This window comes from Sceloporus occidentalis, unplaced genomic scaffold (genome assembly GCF_023333645.1).
Source record: "Sceloporus occidentalis isolate IW3139 unplaced genomic scaffold, rSceOcc1.0.p SCAF_77, whole genome shotgun sequence".
Lineage (NCBI taxonomy): Eukaryota > Metazoa > Chordata > Lepidosauria > Squamata > Phrynosomatidae > Sceloporus > Sceloporus occidentalis.
In genome coordinates this window covers 4,642,219-4,669,645 of record NW_028317057.1, presented here as the reverse complement: position 1 = coordinate 4,669,645, position 27,427 = coordinate 4,642,219, and the positions used below count along the sequence as shown (strand labels likewise).

The 27,427-nt window shown below is 37.1% G+C and overlaps 1 protein-coding gene across 1 annotated transcript in view; it reads left to right on the top strand.

Annotated features, from left to right (window-relative positions):
- The first annotated feature begins 4,460 nt into the window (after positions 1-4,460).
- Positions 4,461-27,427, top strand: part of LOC149285600 (calcium uptake protein 3, mitochondrial-like) — a 65,819-nt gene continuing 42,852 nt past the window's right edge. Inside the window, exon 1 of the mRNA XM_089495188.1 lies at positions 4,461-4,790. Coding sequence (XP_089351314.1) covers positions 4,461-4,790 — 330 coding nt within the window. The remainder of the gene's footprint in view (positions 4,791-27,427) is intronic.

Below are 27,427 nucleotides of genomic sequence, written 5' to 3'. Positions count from 1 at the left end.
TGACTTGTTACTTTGTATAAGGGAAGAAAGCTAAGAAGTGTAACTGTGTAACATTTTATCTATGCAAGATAAGTATTCCCTCTGTGGAAGACTTGCTTGGTACAACGTGGACCTTTTTGATCATAAGATCCCCTTTGGCATGTGATTACATGTATGCATTTTACTCTGGCCTTAACATTTTTGTATACTTCTGCATGCTTGAAAAAACCTTAAAAAATGTAGGGTGTAATGAAAGTCCAGATATTTTTATAGGAAAACTAACAAAAATTGATCCTTCATAATAAATGGTTAACTGGATAAGTTACCGGAGTTACTGTTGAGGGACTTCCACATATTCTCAGTACATATGAAATTATTTAACAAGACATTTCCATAAGTAATGCTTTTCACAGTAAAAAATACCAGTAAGGTTTTTGTAAATTTATGTAGCGTTGCTTTGTAAATGTATGCAAAGACTGTCATAATAGCACACGTTAACACTATCTGCAGCATTGGGTGGGCAAGCCCTGGCAAGTATGGAGACCCTAATGTCAAGACAACCCTGAATCTATTTGAAACCAGAATTTTGGTTGTAAGTATGAATCAGGGGACATCAGAACGCAACCGGTGAGATCTTATTTAATGATCTAAGTTGCAGTTAAGGAAAGTTATTACCCTCCAGTTATTCTGCACCTGTAGAAGTATACAGTATGTGTGGTAATTAGCTTTATCCCTAGAAAAGAACAAGAAATGTAGTCAGAACAGGTCCAATTTGATTATACGTTGCCAAAGACTTTGAACGTGGATGAAATCAAACATTACTTAATTAATCAAAACATTACTCCAAATTCATCGATATCTGGTCATTATGATCGTGATCTCTCTCTCTCTCTCTATATATATATATATAGAACAAAATCAAGAAATCATAAAAAAAAACTCACTGATTATTGGCGTATATTTGAGGAGTATTTAGAGTAAAACATAGCCCATTGTACAGCTGCATCCTACTGTATCTAATTGGAAAGATAAAATATTTACCCTTCAAATGTAAGTTTCGGTCACTTAGCTGTTTTTATGGAAAATATGGAAATTTCTGCCATAATTGCAAAAGGATTTTCTAACGATCAAATAGCCTTTTAAATTTAAACTTGGACTAGCGAACACAATGTGCCATTGGAACACAGGAGTGATGGGAGTGATAAAAGGCCTCTGTAGCCCTATGAAGATATTCTATTAGAAATCAACTGTTTCCAGCTACAATAGTCATTTACAACATTAACAATCTCTCAATGTTTACACTGTAGTTATGATCCTTTCCTCATTATTTTAATGGACAACATTTTATTTTGTTCCAAAAACAATTTCTAAGCGACCCCAAACCTTTGAACGGTAGTTTGAATATATCTATATATTTAAACAATTAAACAATTAATTCAGATTCTTCATACCATGATGGGTGTCCAATCTCTCCATTTACTAACTAAAAGTTTATTAATATATTAATGTGTCTTCTACTACGGATGCACAGTATCCCACCAAATCCTTGGATCCATTTTCCGGAGTCACTTACTCCTTAAAAGGTTAAATTGAGAAGACATGTTTTAGGAAATGCCATCTATAATTGGCTCAATTAGGTACAACTTGCAAAAGAAGATTATGTGATTAAATACTTACAAGGACATTGTACATTTAGAAACAGTTATCAGAAAAAGCAGATACCTTAAGGCATGGGTGGACCATGCTACTGCTACAATTCCTTTTAAGTTGAATATAGGGATGGCTTCTTGGTCACCCTCTTCTATAAGGTTTAGTGATATGTTATTTCTATTCTTTTGGAATATTGGGTGTGTAAACCCAAGTTTATAATCTTTTGACATAGGATCGTTATATGTTCTTTATCCATGTGACTGAGACTGGTTGATGATAAAGCATTTGTTTGGAGCCCATTTGGTGATGTTTCAACTCACTTATTAACTAGAGCTATAATTGTTTCCAAAGTGGGCATTTTTTATGTTTTGGCATAAAAAAAAAGCTTTAGTCTTTTTAAAGTGAAAACTGCACTCCTGGAGTCTACCAGTGTCACTGAGTGGCTTGGTTTTGTCACTTTCCATAAAACGGAAGCTTAGCATGTTCAGTAAACTAGTGTGCCAGTGGCACATATAGATTTCATGCTATAGGAGAATGTACAATATAGGATCATTGCATGCCAAGAAACCAGTGGTGTTGCTTTCCATAAGACCTCTCTTGTAGATGATCACTGATTCCGATCCCTGAAAATGTCACCATTTAATATATGCACACAATTTAAGCTTTCCTAACGATAGATAGATAGATAGATAGATAGATAGATAGATAGATAGATACTTAGTTATAGGTTGCCATTGAGAACGGCTGGAAAAAACATTTACTGATATTGGCAAGCTTGATGTGTCATTGTATACACCTAGTGTTATCTTTACTGCTGCGATGCTCTCTTTGAAGGGGAGCTGCAAACAACCTATTTATGAGGTTCTTTTGGCAGATTGTTTTTAGAGACTATTGTCTACATTCCAATACTTAGTGACCTTAAATTACACTTCCTGCACCTCCGTGCAATACTCAACCCAAGGTAGATGAATCTATGATTGCATGCACTTTACAAAGCACTTGCGGTTGCCTTTGTAAATAGTCATTCACTCTCTAAATGCCAACTACATATGCGCCATATGGGCATATTGGACCCACCATGGTGTAGTGGGGTTGCTGGTTAGCTGCTGGGGCAATCTGTCCCTGGATTTTTATTAAAGGTAGGCAGAGGCGAGTGCATGGAAGGGCCAGCCTGATATGGCTTTCTGATACCACAGTATCATGTGCACATGTATGTAAAATTACATATATAGAGTTTTGAGAAAACAACCTATTGTTTTTTATTTGGTTTGGAAAATGTAGCAAAAAATGGGGAAATCATCATAACATGTAACGACACAGTTTTTTATTATGCTACACTACACTCTCAGATACCTTGACTAGACCTGAAAAAATATATAAAAATAATCAAGACTGGTTATTGACTTGTGGGACTTCTCTGACCCACCCTCCTTCTCGCTTTCAGTGACTTTTTATACTTCATTCGTCCCCAGCTGCAAAAAAGAGAATCACATGCCCTACTTCTGAAGTTTACAGCTGAGACAAGTAATGTCTTCTGTGCCATCGACACAATAGCGTTCTAGACAGCTCAAAGTCCTGATGTAAGTGAAGGACAGAGCTTGTTGCTTTTCAACTGAAAAAAGAGACATTACTACCACTCTTCGGTGTAGCGTAGCAGCGTTGCTGTTTTGAGCGTGTCTCAGGCAAGTAGTGTATGTGAGCAGTGTTACACAGGCTTGACCAGCACCAAAGGCTGCCATCACAAATCGTGGGGCCCAGTAAAGATCTATGACCCCTGTGCCCTGTCCGACTGCCCCTTACCCTGCTTGCCATTGGGCTACCATCCCATGGTCTGGAAATGGTCCCCAGAAAGGAAGACCCAGGTCCCAATCTCTGGAAAGGGGCCATCTGAACCCCAACCCCCCCCCCCAGACCCATACATGGGGTATCCCTCTGATGGGAGCCCTGCCAGTGTCCCTCATTCCTTTGCAGCAAGTCATGCACTTCTTCTTTATTGCTATTTATTAAAACAAAATGCCCAAAATGTATTTTATTTTTAAACAAGCCAATGTATCAGAAATTCTTGCATCTGTTCTTCTTTTTATTGTTTCCTTTAAATCTACACAGCAGTCATCTGCTTTCTCATGGCTTCTAGAGATGTTTGTACACAATACACAAATTGTGAAATTACAGAAGCAGCAAAAATGTTTTTATGAAAAGTAAGTTTCACACAGAAAGGTCCACGTTTACAATATGTGTTTTCAGCAATAGCTCCTAAAATCGGAAACCTCAACTGCAACATCTCTCTCGGTGACAGTTTTCAGGGTTTGCTAGGACAGAGGCTAAGGATGCCATTACCCGCAGCACCTTGATATTGTCCTTTCTGCGGCTGTTTATGGGATTTATTTGCAAGTAAAAAAAGCTACAGTAACTATACATTCACTATTAACCTATACATTATGCAGGGCCACCTGAAACCTTCTTGTAGGGAAAGCTCACTCAGTTTTGCCCTTTATAATGTTAAGTTTAAGTCAGAGGGTTGGAATATCCAGACCCTAAGAAAGAAGAGTGCTGTGAGTGGGTGCAGTGAGTACTGTTAGTGGGTCTAGCGCTGTGAGTAGGTGTAGTGATGTGAGTGGGTGAGTGCGGTGCTGTGAGTGTGCGCAGTGCTGTGAGTGTGCGCAGTGCTGTGAGTGCAGTGCCCTGTGCCAGCCGCGCTTTGCCCCTGTTGCCCGGGCGCTGCTGTGTATTAGAGCGGAGGCTGGAGATGGGCCGCTTGTTTTCCTCTCGCGATCATTGCCTGCTGCCTCTCCCCTCCTCCTGTCTCTCCCTGTCACTCCATCTCTTCCCTCATGGCTGCTCTCCGCAGGCTCGTCCGGGCGCTCCGTACCCCTCAGCAACCCTGGTCTGGTGCCCAGCCCCGGGCAGTGTCCGTCCAGAAGCCCGGCTCCTCGGCGAACGCTAGGCCTTCGTTTGTGCTCCTGGTCTCCGGGGCTGCCGGGGCAGGGCTGGCACTGGCTTGTTATGTCACCTATCGTGACAGCAGCAGCTTTCAGCACTGGGGAGAGCGACGACACGGAGACACGGCCCCCCGAAACATGGGTGAACAGCGGCTCGATCGGGGGTCTCCGGGCCGGCGGGGACCGAGCATCCTGCTGCCTGTCAGTGCTGCCAACGAGACGGTAACTGCAATCATCCCATATGCACACACTGTACATATAGTGCTGCATACACAGGGCATCTGTACCCCATCAACACTGGATATGGAGCCATATCGGGGAATTGTTACAGGGTCCCTGTCCAACATGTGATTATATGCATGTCTGGGGGCCAATGGGCAGCGGGGGACCCAAACAGCTGCCCGATCTATATGGTGCAAGTGGGGGGATGATATATGTGTGTGTGTTTATATATATATATATATATATATATATATATATATATAATGTGTGTGTATATATATATATATGTGTGTGTGTATATGTATGTGTGTGTATATGTATGTATGTATCTATATATATATAATGTGTGTGTATATATATATATATGTGTGTGTGTATATATATAATGTGTGTGTGTGTGTATATATATATATATATATATGTGTGTGTATATGTATGTGTGTGTATATGTATGTGTGTGTATATGTATGTATGTATGTATATATATATATATATATATATATATATATATATATATATATATATATATATATATATATATATATAGATATATAGATATATATAGATATATATAAGCAGGTTGTGTGAAATGTGCAGGTGTGGCCTGGAGCATTGTAAGTAGACCTCTGGGAAATACAGAGATCACTAATTCATAGCATTGATCGCTGTGTGTGTCATTTCCAAATGTGACAGCCTAACTGCTGCGGTGCCTTAATATACATCCTCAACCATAGGGGATTGAACATAGAGGCCAACAAAGCTAATGCGTAGGACATCTGGCAGTCTAAGGGAGGTCTAAGGTTATAGCCCCTGAAATTCACAATTTATATCATTCATATTGCTGCGGCCTCTAGGCTGCAGTATGGACTTAAAGAGAGAAAGGCACTCTTCCTTCTTACATCCAAATTTGGCATTAGAGCTTGTTGCGGATATATACTGTAGGTTATAAGATGTTGCGGATATATACTGTAGGTTATAAGATGTTGCGGATATATACTGTAGGTTATAAGATGTTGCGGATATATACTGTAGGTTATAAGATGTTGCGGATATATACTGTAGGTTATAAGATGTTGCGGATATATACTGTAGGTTATAAGATGTTGCGGATATATACTGTAGGTTATAAGATGTTGCGGATATATACTGTAGGTTATAAGATGTTGCGGATATATACTTTAGGTTATAAGATGATGTGGATATATACTGTAGGTTATAAGATGTTGCGGATATATACTGTAAGATATAAGATGTTGCAGATATATACTGTAAGCTATAAGATGATGTTGATATATACCCTAAGATATAAGATGTTGCGGATATATACTGTGAGAAATAACCCCTTTTCATTGAAAGCAAATGTATATTTTCTATTGAGGAAATTAGTATTTTTTTAATTAATTAGTGGTTTGGGACCCATGCAACAGCACTGCCCCCTCCTCTAGGACCTGCTTTAACTTAAAGGATAATATATAGCCGTAACAGGTGTCTGTACACCGACAGTCTTTAAACTGCTTGGTTATTGCAGACCACCAAAGACGCAGCACAGTATTAGTTAAAAGCAAAGGGACAGAGGCTGTATAGGATATATCTATATAAATATATAAATGATATATAGCAACAATCAAATGTTTTAATTTAAGGAGAAAAAGGTAAACATTAATGGCTGTCTTTGAACACATCAACGCAACACAGAAACCTTTAATAAACGTTTTTCTTTTACTTTCTATGGCAACAGCCTATTAGTACAAGCTTTTGTGTCACATGACATAAATAAAATGCAACTACGTCCCACAGGGCAGCATTTTATCTGGGCTGGTCAGCAATGTGTAAAAATGATATGTCTCCTGGAAAACATGGCTGATGTGATCACCCTTCTTCAACATAGACCATGATCTCTCAGTATACTGAAAGAAATACAGCTATAGCACAGCAAAGTGGTGGTCCAAATTCATATAGTTAATGCTTGGTACTCAAATAAAAATATTGCCTTGGAACATATTGTTCCAATTATTGATTAGGGCGGTGATTTTAACATTTGTCTTATGCTGGGCTATAGTGTAAGGATTTCAAAACGATAAGCATGCATGGAAATGGAACAAGCTGGATGTGAGGACAACCGGCTTGTAACCGCATGGCAATTACCTGCTTTAGATTATATCTCCTATAGGACACTTAAGGGCTATGTGTGCAACCAATCACAAGCGCAGTTTGGGCTACCGGCTTGGTCCTGGATCAGATAACCCATGTCCCTGATACTAGCAGGGATGAAAATGGTATTTAAGAGGTTCCTGTTCCTTTGATTCCCAGTCGGTGTTTATTTTATCTCTGTAATTGGCAGGTGTTTCCATTATGCATGGCTTTTTTGTGCATTGTAAATGGAGGTTTGGTTGTTTGATGCTGGCCGTGGGCCTCTGACAGTGATATTTCCATGCAGGTGCTTTGCTTCGACTATTGTAAACATGGCTTTCCTTTGCGTGTTGCACTTTTGCAGTGAACAGATCCACTGTACTGCAGCTTGACAGTAAGCACAGCCAGGAGACGGGATAACAGAGCTTTGTGTGTCTACCCAGAGGAGGCGATGATTCAGGAAGGAACGGGGTTGGGGGTTGGTGGACAATTTCAACAATCAGATGCAGCGTTTAGTTTTGAATGCCTTATCTCACATTGTTCTGCATGGGTCCAAACTCTGCAAGTTCAGTGGAACTCCTTGTCAATTGTTAGATCCTTGATGTAACGTTTCGTGTCATCTGTTTTATTTTCAGTGTATAATGAAGAGGTTAAAAGTATTCCATTCATATTGTGCCCAATTTTGACCTCTTTCCAGTAGGAAAAAAAAGAGCTAAGGGACTGAGTGTTAACCTGGACCAGTTAGGGTTTGGGTGGTCTTCATTATGCCAATAACATGCCATCGGGATAATATTTCCGGTAGGGTGGAATAGTCAGCAATTGAGTGTATTACAAATGTTAATATTTCTTTTACCATTTTATTTCATGGCTCAGTACACTTTTTGTTTATATTTTTGTTTTCAGTAAATTGTATGTAGTTTTTGTGTGACTGTTCTTAGAAATACTCATAGGCCTGCCAAGATTTCTGGAGACGGTTACTTATGAAAGTTTATGAAATTTGTAAAATGAAGGCCTAATAAGGAATGGAACCCCGTATAACTGTTTACAAATTCATTTCTAATGAGTGACGTATGGGCTCATTGGGATGCACTAGTAATAAAGGGTCAAACCAGGTCAGTTGCAGCAATAGCCATGAAACTCTATCTCTTTAAATGTTATTTTGGGAATAGGCAGACATGTCATAGTCCAGTGATGTGTGAAATGTACCGCAGCTGAGCCGTATTGGTGATCAATATATATATATATATATATATATATATATATATATATATATATATAGATATATATCTCAATGCTAGAAACAAATAAAGCGTGCTTTGAGGCACGGTTCCTGTATGTGTATTCTAGTCTATTCTTCTCTGTCTCTCTCTGATATGGTAGATCTTCTCACAGTCACCAACAAGTCTGTGTTGCCCTCACTTGGACTGTAGCAGCCATCAGCACACCATATCCCTCCTCCTTATCCACCATATTCTACACCACAACGACTACAAATTGATTTAATAAATTGCATCCATAAACTGTACCACAGATTTCTCATGGACTGACGGACCATATTATGGACCTTCTTTGATATCTTCTTTTTGTGGAGCCCTAAGTTGATTGTGTTATTGTGTGTATATATATATATATATATATATATATATATATATACTATGTAATAATGCTATTATATAATATTACTCAGTATAAATGCACGTACATCCCAACTTTCCTAAAGTTAGATGTTCGAATCCTGATTAAACCATACAAAATGGCACAGGGTGTTCAGAAGACGTTCCTGGATTTGTAACTGTTCTTTACAGCAGTGTTTTTGTATGCCATCTGCTACAACAAATGTTACAACAAATGCAACTGAAAACAATAGCTTTCTGAACCTCGAGGCGCTTTGCAACACCTTGTGGCATTGTTTAAAACATGGAAATGTATTGTTCCTTTAAAAACCCAAATTACAGTCACACACTTTTTAAGTGTTCCTGTCGACAATTTATTAGTCCAAAGTAAAATTTACATTGTATTAAAATGTTTGCATTGTAATCGTATTGTTGTCTTTCAGTTGTCTTTTTTTCGACAAAATGAAAAAAAAAATACTTTCATTTTTAAAATTGGTAAAAAAATTCATTAAAATGTCCCCAAGAGGGCCCAGGAAAAAAATAATTGGCTTCTAAGTATGAAAAATGATTTATGACAGGGGACGATAAAACCGGGTCGCCATGGTTCATGTGCTGAACACACAAACTGGTTTTATACAAAGCTGCGTCCAGAACTAAGTCTTCTTTACAGAGCTGGCTTTTTCCCCGTGCGCTGCCAGGATGGGAGAGCTCAGAAAGGTCATGTGACAAGTTGTCATGTGACCCCCATAGCGGTACTGTGGTAGTATATATGGCGCCTGCGTGTGGAGTGGATTTGTTGAGCCATGCAGTATGAGAGACATATATATATAAGTGGAGGGGGGCAATTCTTTGTGTACTTTTTTAGTGTTCAGATGGTGATGGATCAGAGCTTTGGAGGCATATAGACAGCATACGCATAAATGTAAACACAAAAGGGGGCATAATAAATGTTTGGTATATCTTATGTTAAACCTTCTGCCGGTCATATGAGGCTAGATTATAGGTTACATCGCTGCTAACTCACATCTCGGCCACAGAATGCTTTCTGATCTCTGATTCCTGTCCTTAGAATAATATTAAAACAGTAATACATTGCATCGTTATATCTGAGGGAGGCTAAATACAAGTTAAGCCTCTTTGTTTTCCTTTAGATTCCATTTCACAGCTTTTATGACCTATTAAAACAATTAATTTGCACCTTAGTTGATTCGGTATACAGTAGCAGAGTTTAAATACCTACACAAGTGAGATTAATTGGATTTTCACTGCTAATCTGATAGAGGTTTATGTAGTGTGGCTATTAAGGCTTGTTTAAACATGTACTAGAGTACTCTCAAATGTCAACAAGCTGCAACAACCCGGAGCGTGAATGAATCCCACAAACCACTGTAGATGTGTTGGAGGGATAGGAAACCCCAGATTTTGCTGACAGCAGTAACACTTGTCTCCATCGCCCCATCGTTTGTCTTGGTTTGGCAAAGAACCCAAGGCATTCTGTCAGCACAGTAAGGCTGATCATAAATCGCATGCTTAAATTACATGTCCTTCCCAACGTACGTGTAAATTAAGGAAATCTCAGAATGATTTGCCTTGCATGATAGGGACAATTGACATTGCTGAAATAATTCGATATGTTTATGTATAATATTATCTGGCTCATTTCAATAAGTCCTTGCGTCTATCATGTCCTTAGTTTTCATTGAAAATCAGAAAAACAGTGATGGCTTCACTGTCCCTTGGGAAAAACTGGGAAAGCCATTTGGTACTGGGTGTCTGCATAAACTCACTTGATCCCAGTGAATTTTCCAGTTATGACTACGTTCCAGAAGTGGTTCCCAGTTTGGCAAATGGGACACGAGGTTTCAGGAGCAGCAGAACTGGTCAGGACTGGGCATCTCTGCAGGACATTTCTCATAGCACAACTCCGCAATGCACAGGACGGCTGGGGGCATTTTACATTAAATATTTTATTCTTCTTAAAATGACACAAACATTCTTTTAATGAATGTTTTCCTTTGTACTGACCTTAGTAAGTGTATAGATAAACACTTCTGCCCAGGGTACCGGAATACGTAGCTGAGAGATATAAATGAAGTCCCATCATTAGACATTACATTCCTTTGTGATTTGGTGACTTCAAACATTACTATGATGTTGTGTAAATATCATTGTGCTTGTCATGTCTGCATTTGGATTACATATTGAGAATGAGTCTTTAAACGTGATACAGGTATATTTGCATCAGTGGGTTACGTGGTTGAGTGATCTATTTGCATGATGACAGTCATAATATGTAGCCTTAGGCCGTGGAATAGTATATTCTTCCCAACTCCTTTTCTGGTGTATTATATCAGTTTACATTTCAGTAGCATTTCTGCATGTTCAGTTGTTAACATTTCTTGATGACTCTATGGATGGATATTTCATCAATGTAGTAAAATTATAATGCAGAACCCACATTGTCAAATAGCATTGGCAGTTTGGTTCTGCCATGTTTTAATGTCAATCTATATCTAATGTTTTAAAAATATGAATGTGGTGCATAAACATATTTGTTGCAAACACGTTTAGCCTAATTAGGATTAAACCACAGTGTATGGGAACAACATTAGATTAGGACCCTTTTCTAGTGCCAGCCAGCGAGCAGCCTAATAATCATCAGTCATCAGTGCTTAATGTGCTTAATCACGTTCTAAGATCTAGAACCCCTGAGCTCAAGGGCTTCTAGAGGTCTAGCATAAAGACATTCAATGCATTATACGGTCAATGTATTATACATTTGATCTTTCATATGGTGCCCCAAATTGTGTGGTTGTAGGTGTGCATGGACAGTGTAATCTATTATAGATCTATGGATTCTATGTTACCTCTGTATTTTATTGTTATGTCTAAGAAATACTCTTCCTGAAGCATTGGATAGCGCCCATCTCCTAGCCTTGCCCAGCTCAGAGAAAGCTGAGCCAATACTTCTTATGTGAAATTTCCTCTTGCAGTAGTTGGATCTGGCTCAGCTTGGGCGCTATCCAGCCAGCCAAACCCAAAGTATAGATCTGGTTTGGCTCAGCTCCGCCAGGCGACCTGCCAGCTTGCCTACCTCTAATTTCTCTGATATTTGGCTTGGTCTGTGGCTTTTCCCATGTTTAACCTTCATGATTAAGTTTCCTTTCCCAAGAAATATCTTAAACACCGCCAGTAATATACCTTTCCTTTGTCTTATAAGGAAGCCTCCTTGTTTTGTTGTCAGGGGTAACTAAAAGGGGCTTAAGATCTTAGCCCATTCTGGAAAATGCCTCAGGTAGGGAAGAATGCTAACAATGTATGCATTGAATGTGCAATGTGTGTAGTCTGATGGGTTATCTGGTGTTTGTCATGGGCATAGAGTCTCTGTTGAAGATTATATTGGCTCCAGTCCCGGGCCTTCTAGGAACTAAAAACAGAGACATTGAATTTAATGAACTAGGAGGGGATACATTCACTACAATTATTATAATATATATACATATATATATCCATTAGTAATTCTAAGCACTCATGTGTCTTGTATCAATAATAGAAAAAAAAATTATTAACATGAAAATGATGATATTTTGTTGCTATTTGCACTAGGGTGCTGAACATTTAAAGCTGGAGTGCTGTTAATATGGATAAATATATATATTTTTTTATTTATGTTTATATGTTTTATATCGCCAAGTAATGCACCTTTCAGACGACCCTATTCCACCTGCAATTTAGTACAGGTGTTCTGCACCTGATTTATCAAATATAATCAATTATACAGCAACGTTAATCTAAGATGTGCCGAAGCTTCTGATTTAGCACCAGTTTACCTAGCTAGTTCATTAAGATTTCATTGAATAGGTACTAAGTGAGCTCCTTTCTGAGCCAATGTAGTGTGTTCCTTTGGTAAGGTGTTACCAAACAACTTCTTTTGTGCTATTCAATGCAAATGTGCCCTCATCTACATCAATGGTGTGTAGCATTGTCTTCATTATACATGTAAATCTAATCAAGTTGCTTTTAGTCTGCATTAAGCTGTTGCCAATTACTGCCGTAATACACACCAGGAACAATATTGTCTGGTTCCAGGCCACTAAATTTGTATCGTTTAATATCACTTCGGGAACAAATGCGTACAATGTGGTTTTAATTCGTAATTATTTTCCCACACTTTAATTGTTTTGAAAGTGCCCTGGGAACTAAAGAGTTTTTTCACTACTACTACTGCTTATTGCCATAGTGGTTTAGGTTTAGATTGCAAGCTTCAGGGGGCAGGACCGGTTATGCTGTTTTGTTGCCTATTGTGTGACCAATTTGCTGTCAAATGTTAATCTCTAAGGATACCTGGAAGTATATATTAATATATATTTATATATAGATATATATAGATATATATAGATATATATTAGTGGGGTGACCGCATTGGCTATTTTTTAGGGCATATTTTGTAGGGCAGCGGATGTAAAATGCTGTTCTGCAGTAGGATTTATAAGAGAGTAATGGATTTCCTTTTGTAAATGTATACATTAGACTTAGAACACGGCAAAACTTTAAATAAACATGTAACAGATGCCAGAATGACATATTTAAGCATAGTTGCTAGCTGTTGCGGTTGAGTTAATGTACATTTCATTACATTTATTTATAGGGAGCCACCAGATTCTTTAGTTCTATTACAATAGGGGGACAGTGAAAATTAACAAAAATATAAAAATCACAATATACAGTTTGACATACGTTGGGAGCTACTGATACAGAAGACCAAGGAGCTGCTCTTACAAGGTTGCAATCTACTTAATGAGCGGGTTGTTATTTATATTGCATGTGCATCTGTTGAAGTTAAATTGAATATTATTTTATCATGTAAAATCAAGTGCACTTGTAGTAAAGCCTGTCAGAGCCAAAAAAACTGTGTCCCTCAAGCTGCCCTTGGAGTGAAACTGATACGTGGAGGTAATAGAAGTTGTAAACATTTAAAATAACAGGAAAACATACATATATGTATATGGAGACAGAAACATATGATGTCAGCTGCCTCTAAAAAGAAGAATTTTATTTTAATTTCCATGGGTGACCGATTAATATTTAGATATTTGCCCCAGAATGAATATAGATAATATAATATACAACCCATGGGTTAAGCAACAAAAAAGTTGTTCTCCGTTTGTTGCTCAGCTACAGCTTTTCTAATTTGATTAAAATTATTGGAGGAAGCTTTTGTGTGGTCTCAGTACATGGATATTTCTTGCCTGGCATCCATCACGCCTGCACATGGCTTCCCTGCAGTAGAAGTCTTGTCCACGGTGTCTAGTGGGGAAATGAACAGATCAGAGTTCCATCAAGACACTTATGGTCAAATTTGGTTTATATATGATGCACAATGCCTAAAATCATTCTATAAATGGATCCGTTAGCCTTTATACATGCCTTCATTGCAGATGCAACACGATCCCTTTGGATGTGATGGCTCTTTTTGTCTTTTTTTGGGGAGTGATGGGGAAAAAAGCCTGAACAAATATTTATACATAGGATCCCCAACATTTTGCGTGTTTAGATTGAAAGCTCTACACTTTCCAATGTTGTAATCAGCAAAATTGGAAACAGTTTTTGCGTCGGCCCAATTTCAACCTCAATCTCATGACCTCTCCATACACAACACACACTGTGCCAGCAGCCATGCCCCGTGTTCCAAGTATACGGTTTCATTAGGGCCTGAACAGCCTAGAGAAACAAGAGAAAGCTGTGTAGGGCACCTCTCCTCCTTTACTGCCAATGGAGAAAAAGGGATATGGGAAAATAGCTGGAACCCCTTTATCAGCCAGTTCTCAATGATATATGAAAGTGATAATTAGTATATCGCATCGCATCATAAGGTTATCGCCTGCTTAACACTTATGTATAAGTGAATTATGTCTGCAATTAAACCACAATAATCAACTCATTATTATATTTGCAGCTTTGAAGTATTCTTAATTTAAGAATTTAAGACTATGTAGCTAATCCAATGCTGTGTTGAGTGGTGCTAAACAGGCGATAAGATTTAGGTATCCGAAACGACTACTTTGCCTAAGCTATTGGGGCTTAGATTGCGTATACTAAGGTTTACGAATAAATAAACGTGTATATTTATATATTTCAATGTTATTTATGCTGCTAAGGCACCACTTAACAGCTGCGTATCCTTATTAAACAAATGCATCCGGAATGCCTGAAGGCATAGGGTGATTTTTTTTTTTTTTACCATTATTTATTTCAGATTATTAAACAATGGAGATTAAAAGAGTCTTAAATCATGTGTTATATATAATTAGGATAACCTTGTAGAAGTTAGAGCTGGAATCAGGCATATTAAAAAATATACATGTTTGATGCTTAGTAAAGTTGCCAAAACAAAGGCAAACTATTGAGGGTATGAATGAATCATGTTATAATTTTGTATATTTTTTTTAATCTTGTGTAAAAAAAAAAATAGTACCTGTTTCATAGGAAAAGTTAAATTCGACTAAAAAAATGTAACTTTACATAATAAAATATCAGCAGTAGTTAATGAATAAATGGTGCACTTTCTGTTTTTACCCATAATAATAATTGAATAATAATTTCTTGATAATTGTTTTGTTTGTTAGTCACTAAATTTTGAAGTTTATTGAGGGAAAAAAATAGACTATAATTTAAGCATCCAGGGGAATGAAAAACCCAGATCAAAAAGGGAAATTCGATGAATGCCTATCCTAAAGTGTTCACGAGAGTCTCGTCTGCTGTACGTCATAATGTTTTACGTGTAAAGCAGATACAATGATGGATCTTAGCTTCCAGATCCTTTATTACCGGAGCTGAGAAAAACATTCTCTGGGTTTTGGTAGGGAACAGTACTGAAAGTAATCTGAAAGTATTTCATTCATTCATTTCAGGTAATTGGATTGAATATTCATGGGTAGCTTAATTGAATTAGCCAACTAGCATCATGCGTGCACCTGAAGCACTTTGATGTTTGCGATAAATTGCTTTGTGTGCATTTCCATGATGGTCCTTTTCATTTTTGAAAGAGGAATTTAAGTATCTGCTTCGGTAAGAGGTCACTTGAATAAGACGTATATATTGTTTGCATTTTATGTAGTGGTTGTGAGTGAAGACAGACAGCTGTGAACTAAGATATGTGTGCATGGGGTGTGAAGTGCCCTGAGTGTTATGTTCTTGTGCAGATTACTCTTGTTCCTCTCATAGTGATTATGGCCCTAAGCCTTTAGGAAAACCTCACGGCTCTTTTGCAAATCCCATGCGGTAGCTGAACAGGAGCTGTTTTACTCAGTCACCTGTTATTGCGGAAATTCGCAGGCTAGTGACAAATGGCCAGAGCCAAAGAGGCAACCTGTAGCATTTCAGCTGTCATTAAAGAAAGCCTCCTCAGAATGTATATAATATAAAGTAAAGTAAATGCACATTTTGCTCTCTTATACATTTCAGGTGAAGTGCTGCCCTGCAAGGTGTGGGATGTATAGCTGAGTAATGAATTGTCTTGTGAGTTTCTACATCCCACCTTGATATATGACAGTGAAATATAATATAATTTTAATGCAAATATATTATTATATAAGTTTCACATGGAAATCACTACCTGGCAATACGTTGCAATCATACAAGGCAGAATTTAGTGATTAATGCAGACAGTCACAGTGGGGTCAGCAGATAGATAAAATATGTGCGTGGCCTTTACAAAATGTCAGAGGTGGATACTAATATGAGGTCTGTAGGTCATCAGTAGTCCTGAAATAAATTGTAACCGGTTCTTACACCCTCCGCTTTCATAACCGGGGTCACAGTATTGATGCGCAATGATCCATGTCGGTAAAATACACAGATCTTCAGGGCTACAGAATAACAATAATTGTGTTTTAGATTTAGAGTGTTGTGCCAGGCATGTATTTACTTTTTTCCTTTTTCCATGTATTATTGTATGTAAATTCTCACTGTCCATCTTCCAGCAGGCACGTACATGTGTAATGTGAGTGTCACTCTATAGCGCAGACAAGTCGCAAGGGATGACTAAACTGATGTATTCAAACAGACATGGGGATCGCCCTTTCAGAGCTTATGGTAAATGTTGAATTCCGCTTGTTGCCAGGAATAATCAGTGTATAAGTTTGGACTTCCAGACACTGTATTGTCCCAATGACAGGCTGCCACCTGAGAATGGGAGGTTGTTACCTACGTTTTCTCCTTCGAACCCCCTCTCTTTATTATTTATTTCCTCTTCTCATCGGTTTGGTTTCAGGTCACACTGTCGTTATTAACACTTGTCCCTCTTAATTTCCCCCTTTTGCATTTTTAGTTCCTCCTCCCTTTAACCCCCTCTTAATTTTTCCACTCTCTTCTCTATATTCTACCTCTCTTAACTTTCTGTTACCAGATACTTACTTTCCTCTCCCCACTCTCTCATGTCTAGCCCAATGGAAAGTCTTTCACCTGGAAAAGAAAAGCACATCATAAAAATGAATGCGTTTTTAAGTCTGTTATGCTGCGACGACCTAGCAGTTAAGTAATATTGATTTCAAATAGGCAGTATATCCTTTTATCGCTTTTATAGTTATTGGACAGAAATCAGGTACAGATTCTGGCAAAGAAAGAAAAAAATGACACATTTGATGTATAAGGAGAAGCTTCTTAGCATTTTTAGTAGACAGAGAGGGTTCAGATCATGGTCCCTTACAGCAGTATTTACAACAATGAAAAATTTACTTTTTAATACAGAACCATGATAACCTTGGTAACGATTCACAACAATGACCAATATGTACACAAAATATGTAAAAATAATGACACAAAAAATGTATAATTTAATAGAAATCACAAGGTAATGACTATTGCTCTGAAATGTTTGCTTCTTTGTCTGACTTTTACATTTGCCCAACCTTTTTTTATATGTGATATAGTCAGTTTACATACACATTAAAAATAACTGTTCTTGGCATTGAGCCATGTAAACAGAGCATTATGGCCGTACAAACAAACGTTCACAGGCTACTTTCCCAAGTTCACTTTTCACAAGCAAGTGAATATTTGCTCGTACTCATAATCTAAATGCCTCATATTGTTATTACAGCTGTAAATTCCCACGGAGAATCCCTGTCCTGGCGAGGATCACCGGACATCTGGAAAGGCCGAAATATTTGGGTTAAAAATAAATCCCTGTAATGCATGTGATAGGCAGATGAGTTGGATTGGTTTCCAACAGTCTCTTCAGAATAGTATGTGACTATTTCCTTTAAAGATTTGCTTAGAACCCCTAAAAGTGTGCACATCCATCAGATATATGCAAATGGTTAATGTTTTTGTTACACATGAAAACTTTTGCATCGTTTTTCCACGGATAATAGTTTCTGTAGAAAAGGTCATGCAGTCTTGAAATCCAGCATAGTTTGGCGTTGGCTGTACAGAGGGCTTAATTGTTGGGGGAATACATAATTGAGTTACTATAATAACTAGGAGTAACAGGTAGCATTATAGCTTGCAGTTCCTCATGTGGCCACCAGGGCAGAGTGTAGTCAATGCAGTGCTCGGTGTGCATTAAATGGAATAGTTTGTGTGCATCAAAGTGATTATTGGTGAATTTATTACTAAACTACTGTCAGGGCATGAAGTATGAGGGTTAAAAGTCCCTGGGTGTCCTTGAATACACTCAAAATTTTAACAAATACTATTCACGCAGTTATCTTTCACTTTGCCATTAACATCATTATTTTAAAACAAGATATAACAGATTTTGTTTTCTTAAAATTGGATCAAATAATCACTCTTTAGACAGTAACTTGTGTGGTTAACAAAACTCTTTATTAGTTCTGCATTTCTTATTTGTGCCTTTTACTAAAAGAGATCACTAATTGCAACCAACCCTCACTAATAAAGGGAATTTACACTTTGCATTATTGAACGGTGAAACAAATTTCAGCACTAACGCATGGCTGAACTTATCAGTAACCAGAGAAAGCACCTAGTGTTTAAACTGTGGAAACTGTAACTTTACACTGATACTAGATGGGTATTTTACCGCAGAATAGGAAGTGATTGTACATGCTAATCTCAAAATTGGCTTCTGACATTAATGCACTTCCAGTACTGATCTAAGAAAGGATTTGAAATGAAAGTCACAAATTGCAATACTGAAACTGCCCTCGCCTCAGTGCTTCTACATAGTGACATATGTCAGATTATTACCCTGGGGCAACAAGGCAATAGAGATAAAGAGGAAAATGAGGTTGGAGGTATGGAAAAACAATCAACGCCATAAATGTTTGCAAACATTATTTAGAGTGGTTGGTATTGGAAATAAATGTATACATATATACAACTCTGCTTACTGCATTATGAATCAACAACATTGCTGAGGCGTGTATAAAATCTAGCACACAACCATGCAATTTCCGTAGACAAACATATTAGACATCAGTGACATCGTAATACCCCTTTTCCAGTCAGTTCATGATATTTCTGTTCTGCTAGATGTCAGCTCTGTAAATTTTAGAATAGAAATATTTGTTATGGAAACATGTAGGAACAACAGCTCAGCCCCATAAGCGTAGAGGATCTCCATCAAACAACTTTGGGATGATTTGGAAAGCCTGCTGCAAGCCAGACCTAATCGGCCAACATCAGTGCCCAACCAAAGTAATATTATTGGGGCTGAAAGCCAGCAAATCCCCAGAGCAATATTTTAACATGTAGCGTAAAGCCTTCCTAGGGGTAAGCGTCTGCATTACTGTTTATGGAATGAGATGGTCAACAAGCAGATTTACACTGACTTTTGGCCTTATACGTTAAATGTTCAGTCTAAAGCAGAATTGTATTGAATGACTATACATTGTTATAGTACTGTTAACACAATATATAGAGAATGCTTTATTTAAAAGGTGATTGTTTTATAAATTATTATTTATTTTTTTTAAAAGCATTCTTTCCTTAGATATTTTTAGAAATGCTAAGGGAACAGATGATTGTTATTATGTCCTGATATGTAAAACCATAGAATTCAAAGAAGGTGCACTTTCCTTTTCACACGACTGTATACAGTGATGATAACACAGCTGCACAATATGCACAGTGTTGATTTTTGTTAGGTTCTTACAAATTGTACATCAAAATAATTCACCCCTTTCAAGTATAACTGTCTTCTGGTTGTGCTTGGGACATCAGTGGCATCACTTCTTTCCAGAAGGGCCTTATACTCATCATACATGCGTATATATAGATTATGTGTCCTATACACACACACACTGAAGGTTTCCCTTCCTACTTTACAAATTCCTTCATTCCCTTCTTCCTGGCAAAAATAAAATATTTTATTGAGGCAAAGGTTTATGCATGGGTTGTGCAGTGACACCGTCAGCCATCCCCATTACAGAGAGGTATCAGTAATCTGACCAGCCAGGTAACGTCAGTAGGTATTCCATGCCTGGCTCTCGGCCCTCTCGTTGCAAAGTGACCCCACCGAGAAACATGTGCCACAGTCCAAAAATACATTGGCTTTTCAGTACTCAGAATGTACTTAGATCACTAGGAGGGCAGTGGATACATGGGACAGCCTTCCAGAAGAACCAGCAGTGGTTGATGTAGTGAATTTAAATTTGTATAGCATAGGCTTATAGTGATCGTGAATAGAAGGCAAGGCTAAAGATCAAGACAGGTGTGAAATATATAGATTTGGATAATTTTAATTTTAGACCTTTTGGATCATAACTGATATTAAGATGCCACCCACTGCCCTTATTTACTATGATGTTCTCGTATGGCATAGTTGTCTAGGTTCAGACTTTACCGTACTACTCCACTGTCCTGGATCCAGGCTTTATTTGCTACCATCTTACAATGATGTTACAATGAAAATCTTACTTACTTACATTTCAGCAACATTGTTAAAAAGGTTTTGTGAAGTGTATCAATAAAATATAATATTAAAAACAAAACAAAAAATAACAGCAGTACAAATCTTTATTGTACAGTCTAGGTTTTTTTGGGGGGATACCTGATACCTTTTCAAATGTCTTTTACCTATTAATGGGCCTTTGTTCACGCCACTGTTTTTCAAACCTATTCGTTCTACTTGTTTAAAGCCAATTTACTTATTAGTGTCTTCAAAGAAACCTCTAATTCAATTATATATGTCCATGCTTCTGTCCTCATCTTCATTTGACCTTTTAACTTGCACTTTCAAATTACCCTGCTTTACTTCCCCGTGCCTTGTAAATATCCAGATGCCTTGTCTTGCAAATTTCGCTAAACATTGTGCTCTTTGTCTTGATATTTTCATTGGTTGTATCTTTTGTTTCATTTTTTAATACTGTATTGTCAGGCTATTCAGTTCTTCTTGGATCAATACAATTAAAGTAAAAAAAAAAAAGAAAACACGGGAATCTGCCCGTGGGAATTTATTGGGGCAGCGTTGTTAAATTTGGTAAGTCCAACAACAAGTGAACAAAGTTGGGTAAAGTTATTACATTTATGGGCTGCATTCCAATTATGTTGCATATATACCGTATATAAATATATAGTTGTAAGGTTTGAAATAAATAATATAAATAATATTTTAGTATATTTTAAAAATTTATAAATATATATTTATATATATATATTAAATCTTGTTATGATTTATAAAAAAGCTCAATTATGAGAATTATTTGACATTTGAGAACAAGTAGTCTCACCAGTTATGTTTAAAGAACATTTCACAATTTATTTTTTTTAAACCCAAATTTGTAATATTAGTGTAGATTATGGATTGTAATATTTAATTATCCTCAGCCTACCTGAGGATACTAGGAGTTGTAGTCTCCAGAACATGGTGTGCTAGGGCATGATTATTCCTGGCTGCTGTGAACGCTCTTTGGTTTTGCAGCTTCTGCTATGAAAACGCAGCCATGCTTTGCTTTCGTGTACAGGAGAGTAAGTGATACAAGGTGATATTCTGTTATCCTGCTTGTAACATATACCTGACAATTCACTTAATCTGTGGATATGATTAGTTATCTTGATTGTATGACACCAACCATTTACACCGTGCTGCTGAACAGTGACACGTAAACCATTAATTGTAGGCGATAAGCTGCTTTAAAGCAAACATTCGAAAATAACAAACCCTACAAAACAAACGCAGTAGGTAGCAACTGTATTTATCTGCCCTAATCAAGGGCAAGCACTGAACCATTAATCCCCTCGCATGCGGATGGTTAAGAAGCTTTAAACATTTGAACCAAATAGTTGGGAATTTTTGTAGTATCCAGTATATATTATCCAGTATAATTTTTGTATATCCAGTGATCTAATACAAGGGTCATGTGTATATATATATATATATATATATATATATATATATATATATATATATATATATATATATATATATATATATATATATATATATATATATATAACTATTTTGTGTGTGTGTATATATAAATATATAATGTATATATATATATTATTTAATACTTTAGAGCCCACAGAAGCACTGTGTTGATGATTGCTTTAGTGGGACCTCTTCAAGAGAACCTTAACACAATTGTGACATTTTGAGTCTCTTTGGTGTGGGAACACATATACCCCTGGCTGTGGTAAATTGCATTGTGAAGCAGAAACTGAACTACTGTTTCTTTATGGACTTTAACACTTTTGGAGACCAAACGTGCTAAAGCTAAGTGAGAAGAAGTAATAAAAAATGTTTCAGGTCTCACTTCATGTATCGTTCCCAATACAATGATCCTATGGCTACAGCAGAGGAGGAGAATACAACCAGGCTAAGGGAAGGAGGTTTCCATCTGAATGACTAAACAAACAACCAGTTTAGTTAATAAAATCAGCATAGCTAATTCACTTAAACATCCGTACAGAATAATTAAAGTTGTGCATTCCAAGGCCAAGCCATAGTGAAAACAGTGTGTCTTCTAATTTGTAATCCTTAAGAAGAAATGCGAAAGAAAGCCAAAGAAAGCCAAAGCTAAAGTGAGAGATCAAGGAGGAGCGAGAAATTTGGAAGGAGATGAGATATGGGTGGAATTCTCTTAAAAGATAAAAACAAAACGGAATATAGACTGGAAAATGGTTATTGACCTTTTGTTGTTAAGTGGAGGGTTCCAAGTATATGCTTGTTCCAAAGTATAGTCAAAACTGCGGTTACAAAATTCTGTATGTGCATACAGGGTTCTTACTCGCTAGACTATTACTCATGTCCTGCTTATCTGGCATTTATTGAGACAGAACTGACACATCGAGGTCCTCCATTTATCTTATATGTTCATCTCTAGAATAAGACAGACTTGAGTAACTAAGTAATACAATAATTCATTGCATTTTTGCAATGGAGAGCTCAGTAGCCGCTAAATTAACAGCAAAATGCCCACTTATGTTACTTATGCAATCTTACTCACATTATGCCCTTATGTCTTTGAACCAATTTTACTGACATTATACCGAGATTAGCCCTTTAGGCTAATAAAAGGTTTGGTTGTAAGTACATACCATTCATTGTTGAAATGTCAAGCGATCTAAATAATACTGTGGCATGGATACCATGTCCATTTGGACCCTCAGATAGTGATTTTCCTTTCAATTCCCAGTACGTTAATTATTTTCAATGAGCATAAACAAAAGTCAGGGTCAAACTTAAAGTAAGGTTGGAATATATTTGTCCCGACCCTTATTTAGTCCAGGACAATTGTATGTCAGTTTTTCTAGAGCTACAGGTGAAAAGGCAGTCAATGGAAAAAATAATGTAAGAATTATCATCCTGTCTACTGCATCCGCAGTACTTTATTATCTAGTAGCTATCTAGAAGAATTAGTATTTTGTCATCCGTTTACTTAATTAATGTACTCAGGTGCTCTCTCTGCAACTCACCAGTTCTTTCTGTCTTGATGTCTGTAATGTCTCCAAATGCTATCTATCTATCTATCTATCTATCTATCTATCTATCTATCTATCTATCTATCTATCTATCTATCTATATATCTATCTATCTATCTATCTATCTATCTATCTATCTATCTATCTATCTATCTATCTATCTTCTGTTTTATTAAAATTGCTGTTTCATCTCTGTTTGTAATTTTCAATACAAGGAACACTTAATTGACATAAAAGCAGGCATTGATAGGTTGTAAAACCTTTAAAAAAAAAAGATAAAAAAACAAACTTTTTTTTTGTTTGTATCTGATAAAAACTCCAGAGAGGAGAATAAAATAACAATGAATAAAATGCATTGTTTAAGTCGAACAGCACCTTTAAGGCACTTGTACAGTTTGTTTATATTTATAATGAATTCATTATATTATTAATCAACTAAAAATATATTCTAAATTAATAACCATTGGTGAATTAAATGAAATGTTAAAACACGAAATATTTTTTATGCCTACCACAATATATTTATATGCTGAACTATAATAAAATTGTTAGTTTAGTATTAACAATTTTGGCATAATTAGCTTCAAACATTGTTGGGGACTTTCAGAGGGTGACCTCCAACCTTTCCCACCTTAGACCCTTGTGATGATCATTTGCAGGTATCTCTTAGATGATGAAAGACGGAGTATTGTGTATGGGTTAGATAACTGATATAATTGTTTCAGTTTACCTGTTTAGGACATTATCAGCTTGTAGGCATCGGTATCCCCTGTCAGGCAGTGAATCCCTTATCTGGCATTTAATCTTGTCTGTATGGGAAAACCAAATATTTTGCCCGCTGAGTGAAACTTTTGAATTACTGACCTAACGTAATGTGAGACAATGCCTTGGCAGTGAACCTTTTCTCTTCTTACCTATAGGATAATCAGGTAACAGAACCACTGATGGCCTCACCGCAGCTAGATTGATCTCTGTCTTTGTGTTTGCTTAGGATCCTAGTATCTAAAACATCGCAAATTGTTTTTTAAACAGCCAACAGAGCAAGGTGTACAGAATCCTGTGCAGTAAAAAGGTAGTCATTAGATTTCATCAGATTCCCAGTTAAAATAGGACATCTTTTCATTGAAGAATCATGAGAATATCTTTTTTTTTTTGTTTTTTTTTTGTGACCATTTGTACGTTACACTATATTTTGTTTCTGATACTTACATCATGTTTTAGATAAAGACTAAAAACCTCTTAATCCATATGGCATCTTACACTAAATAAAATGAGTTTCATCAAATGAAAATGTTCACATTTTGGTAAATATCACTGATGGCATTTTATCCGTTCCATGAATTATGTCTTTAATGATGCCCAATTAATTACCTTGGTTATTCTATTACAGGTGCCTATATCTGAACTTATTTCAGCTATAAGATTACAGAACATACCAACGCAACAATTGTTATTCTTCAGTTTAATGTGTAGCATTTCATAAATCTACATGTCTGTAAAAATCATTATGCCTCTATGGTAGTGGAAGCACCAACAATGAGGATGGTGTCCCCAGCTAATTTGTTCTCATTTCCTGGAGAGAACAAATAAAAACTAGAGGAGAAATACTGTTCAAAGTTATTCATAAATAATATTCAAGATGTCTATGATCGCAACATGTAGAATTGCTAAATAACTTGTATATTTCTGGTTATTATTGGCCGACAAATCTAAGACCACCATTGGCTGCTATGATAAAATGCCGTATATCACAGTAGCCAAAATCTGGGGGGAAGCCTACTTTCTTAAATGATCTTTGATGGTACTTGGTACTGCTCATGGGACAGCTATGTTTGCGTGAAACATTACATGGTTTACATCTGAGGCATCAGGGATATTACAGACCATGGAAGTTATGGGTGAAAGTTTCTGCCATGCAGAAAGTGACATTTTCCACCATTGTTAGAACACATTTTGGAAGATAAAAAAGCTTTTCTTATATTGGCTGATGGTATGTGACAGTGTGGGTGCTGAGTTTAGCAGTTTTTTAATCTCGTAACATGAGACTGCCACCCAGTGGCTCAATGACAAAGGTCACGCAGGGTGCAGCTGCTTCCAAGTACCAGAAACCTTGCCTTGAGTACTTCATGCGATGATTTAGTGTGACAGAGGACATACATGTGTAAAAGTCACACACTAAAACTAAGTAAAAAAATAACATGGTGGAGGTGTATTGGGCCAGTGAATTTAGATTTTTTTTTTGCCCTTTCTGAGGTCGAAACATTGGTAGATGCTGTCATTTTTTCTCCCATAGACTATTCATATTCATGGCTATTAGCAGCGAGTGGATCTCCCACTGCTGTAGTGAGTGGGAGATCTAGAGACCGCATTTGCTCGATTATAAAACTAACCTAACACTCTGCTTCTTATTTTGTTTCTTCTTGTTCCTCTGCCTTCTTTCTTCTGTCTTCTTTCTTCACCTGCTTCTCTGTGGACCAGGTCTCCCAAAGCACAAGAAGAGGCAAGAAAAGAAGCGGAACTATGGAAAAGTAGACAGGGTCACAGAAGTGTTTGGTGGGGAATGTAGGGAGACATTGAGAGAGAGTGAATGAGAGCATGAGAGAATGTGAATAAGAGCATGAGAGAGTGTGAGAGAGCATGAGAGAGCCTGAGAGTGAGTGACAAGCCTCTAGGCCTAGTCGGCTGTGTGACAGTACTGCGGATCTGAGGTCTAAATAAAAGACAACCTCAACTTTGTGAAATTGTTTTTTTCAGATAATTCTTTCTCTAAAAAAAAACAAACCTTGTATTGTAATTGAGCCAATACAGTATTACATCTGGCCCTGTGACTAGTACAGGGATCGCCAGCAGGTAACTTGCAAGCTACCTGTAACTTTCTAGCCACTGCTGAGTAGCTCTTGAGTAATTGCCACATCCCTTGCTTGGTATTGTACACTTTTGTTCTAATGCATTTTATAGTAACTCCCAAGATTGGAGCAGCAGAAGTCTGGAGTATCTGGATCTCTCCTACACCTTTAGGCATAGAAAGGACTACTTTTCTTTCCCAGGCAGGTCAAGCTCTCTGTTGCCAAATCCCACAATGTCGATTATTTTATGTCACAGTTAAATTATTCTGCAGTAAATAAATTATAAAATTTTACCTAGGCCTTCATATTAACGCAGATTAAGACCCAGCTCAGATACGATGACATTTCTGCAAAAACATAAAACAGCAAAACCCTGAAATACTTTACTGTACATACTATATTTTATCCCCTTAATGACAAAATGCATTGTTTTCAACCCTTAAGCGGTTAAAATCATTTTCTATGTGTAAATTATATGTGATGCAGGCAGTTCATATATTCCTGCCTATAATAAAACTTTGAATGTATTTGTAATTGAGTGTATTACATTTTTAGCTCACAGAGGGCAGAAGGCAGGAGGGGGGGGGCAATGCTTGATAAGTGTATATGAAGACCAATAGAAAGTACAGAGTGCAAAATAAATTGGTTCCTTCTCAAGGTGGGTACTATATTGGAGACTTACTTTACCGAGCAGTTGTAGAATGCACCCTAAAAATACCATCCCTTTTTAAGATACACTTCATGTATTTCATGTTTTTTTTAAAGCAGTGTGACTACACTTAACAAAAAGAGCAGTTCTTCTAAAAGTATGCTATTTCCTTTTGCCCATTCATAGTTAGAATACCATCCCCACGAGAGACTGCGACTAGAGATTGTGATCAGTGGCTGGACACTAACTGCAAACATCTTTAAGACTTGTTCTCTTTGTTAAAAGTGTCTGGGGGTTCTCTCTTACTACAATTATTTTTTTGTGTGTCTTACTTTGCACATGGCTTTAAAAGCACGGACAGTAGTTCAAAGATCCCCTAATCGCTACCTTTCATTGAATAGCTTGAAAATCAATTAGGTTGCAAAACAAACGTAAGTGATACATTTGTGAGGGGACTAAGGCAAGGATGACAGGGCATGTGTTTGCTTAATGCAGAAGTTTAGAGAGACC